Source organism: Ursus maritimus, unplaced genomic scaffold, assembly GCF_017311325.1.
Source record: "Ursus maritimus isolate PB19 unplaced genomic scaffold, ASM1731132v1 scaffold_31, whole genome shotgun sequence".
Taxonomy (NCBI): domain Eukaryota; kingdom Metazoa; phylum Chordata; class Mammalia; order Carnivora; family Ursidae; genus Ursus; species Ursus maritimus.
In genome coordinates, this window is record NW_024425675.1 from 27,451,918 (window position 1) to 27,463,152 (window position 11,235).

Genomic DNA, 11,235 nt, shown 5'->3' on the forward strand with positions numbered 1-11,235 from the left:
AAGTGTAGCACGCATATAAGGTGGCGGGCGATGGGGCACGGGGAGTCACTGCAGTCCTGACCGCTTACTACGCAGAAGACATCTGAACACCTTAGGATAATGAGAATATTTTCTCACCCTTTATGTTCGAGAACCTCCCTGATAAATCTCGACCTCAGGCCTATTAACCAAACATGAAATCCCGTCTCCCCCATCTGACCCTGTTCTCAAGAGAGCCGAAATGGACTCTCCACGTAGCCGTCGGCGTGCACAAACCCAGGATGAGGAGCAAGTCTGATGGAAACCAGTCAAAGCAGAGAGCTGCAGGCATCCAGGTAGACCTATTTCAATGCACTGGCCAAAATCCATAAACCTGACTGTCACTCAGGGTTTAGTTAAGAAACCAGCACCCCCATGTCCTACTGGGGCGATCAGAATGACCACCTCTCTAGACAGCTTGAAGTCAAGGCAGGGAACAGGGGAGACTCTTGCCTGCAAGTCCTGAAGCGACATCTGGGACATGTATCATCTCTGAGCAGTGCCCCCACCAGCCCTTCACCAGAGTGTACCAGACCGGGGACAGCCCCCATGTGGCGTGAACTCAGGGCACTCTGCCCTCCTTCACCACATACGAAATGCGTTCGCAACGGGAACGAAGCCCACAGTCCCTGCATCTGTGTCTTCCCCGCTGGATTAGAAGCAGCCGTGAGGCCAGGGGCCGCTGTGAATCATTCCCACCACCGCGCTGTCGGCGCTGAGCACTGATGCCCACACAGGGCCCACACTCATCAATATTTGCTCGGCAAATAAACGAAAGCCCCTCCCACTCCCACACCCACCTCTCCGATAGCCTATGCCCTTTTGTAGCACTTTCTCTCCTTCAAGTTGACCCAAGTTCATTTAAATTTAGCTTTAAAAATATGCCCAGAGTACGGCAGCAAAAAGCCCACGGCAACCCGCCTTACAGACCCACTTCTCGGACAAGGCCCTTGGCCCTCGGGTACTAGGACCCTAACTCCTTTAATGCTGTCTAGCAAGTGTCGTAGGTACACTGCCTCATTTATTCTACACAATGACTTCATTTTAGAGACTCAGGGCTAAGGGGTGAACGTCTTAGGCAAGGTCACACAGCTAGAGGGTATCTGAGGCATAGCAGGACATATATTTGGTCTTTGTCCCCATTCCTGGGGCAGAGCTCCTAAAACCCCCGGGACTTCCCGAGTAATGGGAGTGTCTTGTGTGATCCCTAAGGCCCTCCTTCTGAGCACACCTGAGTTCACGCTCATGACGTGACCCAGGTGGGGCCCCTAGCTGCCTCAGGATGGGGTTTTCAGGGTGGGGAACTTTCAGCCTACTCGCGGACCCCTCAGTAGGGCAGTGGGGACTGCAGGTGGGGCTCTATAAAAACTTCTGGACAAGGACGTGAGCTTCCTGGTTGGTGACGGCAGACAGGTGCTGGGAGGGTGGCCCAGCAGAGAGATCACGGGAGCTCCAAGCCCCTTCCCACAAACCCTCAGCCTGTCTTCCCTCTGGGTAGGTGTTCCTGAGTTGCCTCCTTGAGCAAGAAAACTGTGTTCCCTGAGTTCTGTGAGCCGTTTTGGCAAATCATCAGACCCCAGGAGGTAGACTCCCCCGGCGTTAGAGCCAGCGGGTCAGAAGCAGAGGTAACCACCTAGCCCTTGCAACGGGTATCAGAAGGAGGGGAAAGGTCTTGTGGGACTGAGCCCTCAACCCGTGGGGTCTGCACGAACCTCAGGCAGGTAGAGTCAGAATTTAATTGAATCAGCAGACACCCAGGTGGTGTGAGAGAACAGGTTGTTGTGGGGGGGGGAAGCCCACATTTGGTGTCAGAAGTGTTCTGTTCTATCAGTACTGAACCAGGACTGGAGCTCAGATCCGGTGACTCAAACACTGTGTTTAATCAGCACGTTGTATAGACTACTGGATGTGGCTTTGTTACTTTCAAAGTCCTTCTGGCTTCCCAGCCCGGCTCTAAGCACTGTGACCAGGCGGGTCCTCCCACCAGCCCAAGCCATGTCTGCTTTGACTTCCTGCCTCTTGGCTCCCATGCTCCCAGCAGGCTGCCTTCACAGTCCTTCAGTGACTAGAGGACTTCCCAGACCGTCACGCAGGCACCAGGAAATCAACTAAAAGATGACACTTTTTTTCAGTTCTCAGCTCTATCTTATCTGAGGTGTGACACCCAGCGCTGACGCCTAAACCCCCAGAACCAGACACAGCAGCAATCACAACAAGTCCCTCCGCTTCCTCGACTGATTAGCAAACAGCAGGAGAGGCCTCTCCATTTCCTGGAAACACCAACGTCCCTCTCCTTACCCTGGTAGGTCCCTGTTACAATGCCTGCAGTTAAAAAAAAAAAAAGGCAAACACATAAAGAACAGATTTCTCATCCATACAGCCTCCTTGGCTATATCTTAGCAAATTGCTTTGCATGGGTGTTTCCAGGAGAATCTGTTTAAATTCTAAACACATTTTCTCTTGGCACTTGACACCAGGTTCCAGACGGCGGAAGTGGTTGAATACTAATCACTTGTAGCCAACGACATTTAAAGACCAATCTTTCACTTTTTTTCACAATTTGAATCATCTGTTCCTACTGCTTCTTGTCCAACCCACTTTTCAGAAAACAAGTTAATAAACTAGCGAAATCCACAGTTAGCATGAAATTAATGAAATTAGCAAGCCTGCTTTCCTTCCGTCATTGATTTGACTAATAATTATTGGGTGCTTCTTTTCCCCAGGCAGTGGGCTAAATGCTGGGGAGGGAGCAATGAGCAAACACTGGCCTGGTGCCCACCCCCAGGTGCCAAAGTCTAGTAAGAGAGCAGGCATGAAGGAAATAATCACAGCAATAAATGTAAGACTGCAACTCTGGGAGCCCAATGGGAGCGAGGCTAGGCGTGCGGTCTAAAGAGTCCATTTCACGGGGATTTGAGCTAGTCGCCAGACTGGGAAGACCGCCCTGAGGCCCTGACACTAGATGCATCAGGAGCTAACTAACTGGGTGAGGGGAAAAGGGGACACTTATGAGCCCGAGGCACCAGCAAGTGCAAAGGCCTTCCAAGGGAAGGGAGCATGGTCAGGTCAAGGGAGCGCCAGAAAGTCAGTATGACTGGAGAAGTAAATGGTCTAAGATGAGGCCAGGGGGGTGGGCAAGGGCCAGGCCACCAGGCACGGGGTGAGCTGTGCTGAGCGAGTTTGTCACTAAGCCCAAGAGCAACAGGAATCACTGAAGGGCTTTGATCACTGGGCTGACACAATCAAACTGTTACCTCAAAACATTACTTTCACGGTAGCATAGTGAGTAATATGGTCCATCCTGTACTTTTCATCTGAAATAGGAAAAAGTATGGATTGTTGTCTCCTCTAGAGATGGCAGTAATGACATGTTGAGAAGGGGAGCAACTTGTCAGGTCAGAGGACACTGGGGGCTGAAACGTGGGACTCTTGTCCCATGTTCCCAAGTCTCTAAACATCCAATTTTTTAAAAAGTAGATTGAAAATGTGTCCATTGTCACATTAGGTGACCCTCTCAACTTATGCATTTGACACACTGACTTCTGAAGTTGTGTGGGCATACAGGACGCAGCCAGGGGCCAGAAATACAAGTTGCCTGACATCTCCTACGAGTGGTTAAGCCTTACTACTCCTCTCTCCACACGCTGGACCTATTTCTCCTCCCTTTCTCTGTTCGCAGTCACCCCAACTTCTTAACTGCTGCGTGACTCCCTAAGGTAAGTTTACGTCATCCTAGACCATTGAGTAGTAAACAGTGGGAAAAAGACTCAGGTGCTCCAATGAACAAGCACGGACTCTTAAATGTTTCATATGCTCGAGGAGATAAAACAAGACTACGAATTTCAGCAGAGAAAGGGAAATTATTTCTTTTAAAAAGAGCCGATGGAAGTTCTGGAACAGAAAATACAATATCCCAAATTAAGAATTCTATGGGCGGGTTTAAGAGAAAATTAGTAAACCAAAACATACAGGGGAAAAGTAGAGCGTACTATTAAGGCACAGAGCAACAAAAACACGGGAAGCCCAACAGAGCGGGTGACTCACAGTATACACTGAGAATGTCCGGTGAATGTGCATAAAAGATTCTAGAAGGAGAGACGAGAATGGGGGAAACGTGTTATTTAAGAAATAATGGCTGAGAAATTTCCAAAAATGGTGAAGATCCAGTCTCGAAGTCAGCAAACCCTAAGAATTCCAGCAGGATAAACAAAGAAGAAACCCATCCCTAATCACATCATAATAAAACCAATGAACATCAAAGACAAAAGGAATATCTTAAACATAGCAAGAGGAAAAAAAGGCATATTATCTTAAAAAGACCTAAAATAAAATGCCAACTGACTTTTCAACAGGGGACAACAGAATGCTGTCTTTAAAGCGCTTAGAAACAACACACATATACAACATCAGAAGTAAAAAAGGAATAGCCTGCAAATCCCACACAAAAATATACTACGAAGGTATTATAAACGACCCTATGAAAGCTTAGATGGATGGTCAAGTTATCAGAGAAATAAAACTGACCCAAACCGGCACAATAAAGTGGAAAATACAGTCCTGTTACTATTAGAGTAATTGAATGCATAATTTAAACCCCCCAAGAAGAAATTCTGGTCCAGATGAATTCACTGGGAATTCCACAAACACTCAGAAAAGAAGTAACACAACTCTTACACAAACCCTTTCCAAGAAGAAGAAGGAAAAAAAAGCAATCTCAAGCTTATTTTCTGACCATGATCCAAAACCTCTTAAGAATATTACAAGAATGGAAAATTTCAGATGATTCTTACTCATAAACACAGACACAAAAATTTAAACAAAGCAAATTGAATAATATATAAAGAATGAACACATTATAGCCAAGTTAGTCTCCTCCCAGGAATGCTGGGTTTGCGTAACATTCAAAAACCAGTCAGAATCACATGACATCTCAATAGATGCAGAAAAGTCATAAAATTCAACATACATTCATTATTAAAAAAAACCAAAACAACTCATAGAAGACTAGGAATAGAAGCTAACTCTTTGTTTTTAGTCTTAAAAAGCAACAGGATGCCTGGGCGGCTCAGTCAGTTAAGCGTCTGCCTTCAGCTCAGGTCACGATCTCGGGGTCCTGGGATCGAGTCCCACCTCGGGCTCCCAGCTCAGTGGGGAGTCTGCTTCTTCCTCTGCCTCTGCCCCTGCCCCCCCATGCGCGTGTGTGCTCTCTCTCTCTCTCTGACAAATAAACAAAATCCTTAAAAAAATAAAAATAAAAAGCATCTACAAAAAACATTAATGGTAGAAAAATTACACACTTTCCTTCTGAGATCAGGAATGAACTCAGAATGCCCACTACCACCACTTCTATTCAATGCTGTACCAGAGGGCCTACCAGCAGGAAATCAAGAAAAATGGAGAAAGGATAGAATTGGAAAGAAAGAAAGAAAACTGTCCTCATTCTCTGGCTACATTAACTGGTTTCTGTAAAATGTCAAAAAAAATTACAGATGAGCTATTAAGAGCTAGTACGTGCACGTAACAGGGTCTGGAGGTACACGGATAAGTTTTTAAAAAGCAATTATTTCTACGTAACTGCAGTAAATAGCTAGAAAATGAAATTTTTAATATACCTTCACTCTCTTTATGTTTGATCTTTGTGAATGTGTTATCCAGTCCCAAAAAACACGTTTTTGATTAAACAGCCTTTGGTTGTGGAAAACGAAAAGGTAATTTCTAACAATAGCATCAACCATGCACGCGCATCCTCATCTGTAGGATAACAGCAGCCACTTGAGTTTAAAACTCTCCACACGACCTCCCCCAAACAGCCCAAGATCATCAAGGAGTGAAAATAAACCACACATGCGTTCAGCATCACCAGAATCGGAAGAACTTCAAGTTATGCACAGAAATACGCACCTCACCACGACGAAGTTGTCGCTAAAGCTCTGCTGCGGCTTCAAGACCTTGGGAGTAAAGAGTGGGGACAGGAGTCTTAAGAAAATCCTTGAAAACTAGGAGTCCTGTCCACCGTGCGGTCACACGGGGCTCTGTGCTCAGAAGGACGCTGCGCTTGATTTAAAGCTCCGTTGTCACCATCTTGAAATTCTTCGAACCAATGCCATCACGCATGGGAACAGGGAGGTTCAAAGCGAGTGCAAAGAAAGTGTGTAATGCCCACAACCACAACCGGGTAGATGAGAAGAGAGCCCCCAGAAGACCACGCTTTGTTGGACACGGAACTTGTTTTGACCGCACACAGAAGGCAGTGTGTCTGTCCTAGGAAAGGCAAACGACCAAGCACAATCTTTCTTCCCTCCATTCACCAACCACAGAGGCGGAAAATGACGACACACGGGGGCGGGGAGAGACAGACGACCCAGAGCGCCTTTCCTTCTCAGTCCTTCCTCATTCATCGGTAACCCAAAGGCAGCGAGGGCTGGTAGAATGTGAGCACGTCCAGAAGTGAAACAGAGACTGTGGGGTGAGTTTTGTGTAACTGTCCCGCTTTCTTCCCAAGAACAAAACACATATGCACGTTCAAACTAGGAAATATTCATCACGTGATTTGGGGCATGGCACTCAAGAGTTAAATGCTCTTATATTTGCACTTAAAATTGCCACTGTGATATAGAGATGAACAGCAGAATAGGTGCTAGTAATTCAAATTTCATTTTTTCTTTATTTGGAATGAGATTGAATAGCAAATAAGAAACACCACGGCAAATCAGGAGACAGCAAAAGAAAAGAACGTGCTTTATATTTTAGTACCTTTAATGACATTTTTCCCCTTCTTGAACAAAGGGTTTGGCAACTTCGCTTTGCACATGGTTCCCAAACGATGTAGAAAGCCTTGAGTAAATGTGTCAATATTGCCAGTGGGCATTCTCACTATGGAAAAAGGGAGACGCAAATATGGAATGATGAAGACAGAGTCTACTTTGTGTGTGTGAAACATAGGCAGTCACACAGGCTCTGTGAAAAGAGCCCCTTGCTCGGTTCAGCCCTCTCTGGTGATGAAATTCTAGATAAATTTTGAACAAGGGGCCCCACATTTCATCTTGCACTGGACTCCACAAATTATGTAGACAGTCCTGGGTGATGGCAAGATGACCCATGGGTTCAGTTGGAATTGGAGACATCAATGTAAACTTATATTTCTTATAATTATATACATGTAGATATGTTATAGTTAGTGTATGGTTTTATTTACACACATGTATATTTATCCTAGCCTGGGCCACTGAAAGAGCAATGAACGGTCCTCCATCCAGATCCGGAATCAAGAGTTTATTGGAGACATGGCTCATTCCACTGCTGAGACAGGTAAAGCACAGGCGAGCATGGGCTCAGGTCAGAAAGTAAGGAAATGCTCAAAAAAAGAGAGGGAAACATGTCAAAGGCATAGGAGCCAGCTCAAAGATGTTCTCACTACCCCAATTTTGGGACAATCTGAGCATCATGGAAGGAAGGAAGGAAGGAAGGAAGGAAGGAAGGAAGGAAGGAAGGAAGGAAAAGAAAGAAAGAGGACAGGAGGGGGGAAGGAAGGAAGAGAGGGAGGGAGGGAGGAAGGAAGGAAGGGGGGAGGAAGGAAGCAAGGGAAGGAGGGAGGAAGGGAGAGAGACAGGGAGGAAGGGAGGAAGGAAGAAGAGTAATGGATTATAATTCATTGACTATAGTAGGAATCTGTGAGCCCATAAAATAAAAAGCAGAGAAACAAACAAAGAAATAAATGAGGGAGAAAGAGGGTTCTTCCTGACAGTCAAATGCTGAATGATAAATGTGGAAGAAGTGGTGAAACTGGAAAATCACCTTTTTGCAATCATTACAGCACAGACTGCTTTGGGCAAGAATCACCAGCAGATGCTAAAACGAAGGGAGATGGTGAACAAGGAGCAGGATATTTTCAGGGTTTCAGTGTTTTCCCCCAGACTGCCTATTAACTTCAAGGGGAAAGAAAATCTTGTGCAGTGGAAAAACTGAACACGACTGCGGGCGGGTGATCAAAACCGTTTCGGATGAGAGGCAGGTAGGCAACATGTGCCTTTGGATGGGGCATCCTGAGAGAGACACGCGTTGCTTCTGAAATACTCCTGCCAGGGGTGCAAAACCTGAGTCTAATGGTGAGGAAACAGTCAACGACTCCAGCCTGAGAAACACCCAGGAAAGTAACTGGCCTGCAGTCTTCAACACCGTCAGGGTCACGAAAGCCAAGGAAGGCCCGTGGAACTGCCACAAATCGAAGACGATAAACACAGACGCCAATGAAATGTAAGGTGTGCTTCTGACCTAGGTCCTAGACCGGAAGGATGTCATTAGGACAACTAATGAAACTGGAAGGTGAACTGCTTTAGACGAAAGAATTAAGTCAAAGCTAAGTTTTCTGAACCTGACAACTATACCGTAGTTACAGGTGACTCTCCTCACTCTTAGAAAATACATATGGAAATATTAATGGGTAAAGGGGCCTGATTGATGCAATCTACTTTCAAACGATTTATGAAAACAAAAACTAATGTATATCTATAGAGAGAATAAGAGAGAGAGAGACAATAACAAACATATGGCAAAATATGTTTCAAATGTTGAATCTGGATAAAGGGAGTTCTCTGTACTATCCTTGCAGCTTTTCTATACATTTGAAATTATTGCAAATAAAAAGTTAAAAGAACAAATACCTAAAACTACAGGTGATGAAACATATATAAGACTTCTAACAGAAGAGCAGCCAGTATCATTATAAGAAAACATTAAAAACCTAAACAAGAGAAGGAGTAAACCATATTCATGGACTGAAAAACCCAATACTGTAAAGATGTCAATTTTCCCAAAGTTATCTATAGTCAACGCAGTCTAAATAAAAATCCCAGGAACATATTTATGACAACTGAAAAGCTTATTCTAGAATCAAATGGAAATCTGACGGGCCAAGACAATCTTAAATAAGAACCAAGTGAGATGATTTACTCTATCAGATACCAAACTTCATTTTAAAGCTACATTAATTAAGGTGATTACTGGTGCAAGTTTAGACAAATAAATCAATGGAATATGATAGAGAATCTAGAAACGGACCATCTGGATTTATAAAAGGGCCCTGGAAAGCAATTTGGAGAAGACAGTCTTTCAGTTAAGTGGTATTGAGTCAATTAGAGGTTGGGGCTGTGATGCCAGACTCCTACCATCCACAAAAATCAATTCCAGGAGTATTGAAGGTAAATGTAAAAGGCAAAATAATAAAACTTCTAGATTATTGTGCCAATTACTAAGCTCTTCTTTCTCAGCTCCAGATCCACTCTTCTGTTCTGTGCTTGGTGATTCAGGGGCTGGGACTCTACATTTCTCCTTTGCCAGTGGGTTTCCTGCTAGATTCTGCGTTAGGGGCTGCAAGAGGGAGACTGAGAGATGGGGGAAACCCAGAGAGTCTTCCTCCTTCTGGCTCTGCGTGCTGTTGCGCTCGCATCTCTCCAGCTGCAGCCCTTTACCCCCCACAGCACCTGGTTCCAGCCTCGAGCTCAGCCCAACCCACCACTCCCGCCCAGGAGCACAGCACCCGCACCTGCACCTGCCTCCTGGGCTGCTGTGGCCGCAGGGATCCCTTCTCTGAGTTCGAGGTTCTGGTGACACCAGCTCTTCTTTGTTCCCTCGTCTTAAAGGCACCACCTGTTTTCTGTGGCGATTATCTCCGTGTTGCTGTAAGCTTCCTTTTTTGTCTTCAGGCTCGGAGGTCGTGTAACCCTTTCTCCTTATTAAATCCTCTCTGTTGTACATGATGTCATTTCGGTTTCCTAACTCTGCCACGACTGATACAATAGCGTGCAAGAAGATTCTTAGGACCTCAGGGTAAGGAAAGATTTCCTACGCAGGACACAAAAAGTGCCGACCATAAAGGAAAAGCCTGGTGAGTTAGATTATATCGAAAATATCAGAAGATAGCATTTAAAGGATTAAAAGGCAGTTATATCTCAATAAAGCTAATAAAAGGGGCAAAGACTTCAAAATGTACTCACAAAAGGAGATAGACAAATGACCAAAAAATATACAAAAAGACATTCAAGCTAATTTGTCACGATTGGAATGCAAATGAAAATCAAGATGAGATATGACTACAGATGATCAGAAAAGCTGGAATTAAAAAGACTGGATACAGTGCCACGAACGTACTGCTATACCATGGGTGGACGTGTAAATTAGTACAACCAGTTTGGAAAACTGCTCAGCATTACCAACCAACGTTCAAAGCATGCCTACCACCAAGCAATTTCATTCCTATTTGCAAATCCAACTGGAAGGCTCTTTTCAATGAAAGTCCTGTGCAAGGATGTTCATAGTAGCATTTTTAATAATTGCCAAAAATTGGAAAACCACACATGTCCCAAAACAGTAGACTGTAAAATAAATGGCGCTATATTCATATAATAAAATATCACATGGGAAAGAGAACTGGATACAACTAATGCAACAATAAGAATGAATCTTAAAAATTTAACATTGAGGGGAAAAAACGAAATCACTAGAGAAAACATACAATATGATTTCTGTTTAATAAAACAAGCAGGACCAAACTATAGTGTTTAGGGACACATGCTTACATGGTAAAACTATTTTTTTTTAAAGTAGAGGTCATTATCATATATATCGGATGGTGGTGACTTCTAGAAGGTACAGAGTGGGTGGAACTGAAGGAGGGGCACACAGAGGGCTTCTGGGTGCTGGCAATTTCTATTTTTCACCTCATTATATATAGACAACCTTGCTTTCCAATAAATTTTAGAATCATACTTTATTGGGAGGCACCGGTTTTATATATGTTGTATTTCACAATAAAGAGGATGAAACTTCTTAGGATCACTTAAGGCTTGAATGAGATAAGGTGGGTGTACAGAGAGCTTTGCAAAGTACCTGACAGGTAATGAGCATTCAGTACATGGTGGTTGTTATCTGGGGTAGTACTACTGAGAGACAGAAGTAACTAGGAACCCGGGGCTAGGAGAAAACAAACCCTAATGAGAAGCAGTCAGGACCTGAAATGGTTTTTAATATATGCTAAAGGCTGTAGGCAGAAGTTGGAGGTAAGTTTTAAGTGTGTTTGCAAAGGATAAATGCCAAAGAGTAGGAATAATGCCTACTGCATTGCCTGGCTCATGAGAGTCCCTCAATAATTGTTAGAAATATGGATGGGCAGATGGATGGATGGATGGATGGATGGATGGATGATGGATGGATGGATGGATG

At 44.4% G+C, this 11,235-nt stretch overlaps 1 protein-coding gene across 4 annotated transcripts in view; it reads right to left on the minus strand.

The window, feature by feature from the left end:
* The window catches only part of PFKFB3 (6-phosphofructo-2-kinase/fructose-2,6-biphosphatase 3), a 219,832-nt gene that overhangs the window by 89,421 nt on the left and 119,176 nt on the right, over positions 1–11,235 (minus strand). For 3 of the 4 annotated variants that reach the window (XM_040645450.1, XM_040645448.1, XM_040645454.1), the window contains one exon: positions 6,751–6,891. The exons of the other annotated variant lie outside the window; for it this stretch is intronic. In XM_040645450.1, coding sequence (XP_040501384.1) covers positions 6,758–6,891 — 134 coding nt within the window. In that variant the 3' untranslated portion in view covers positions 6,751–6,757. Of the gene's footprint in view, positions 1–6,750; positions 6,892–11,235 lie in introns of those variants that run through there. 4 annotated transcript variants of the gene reach the window in all.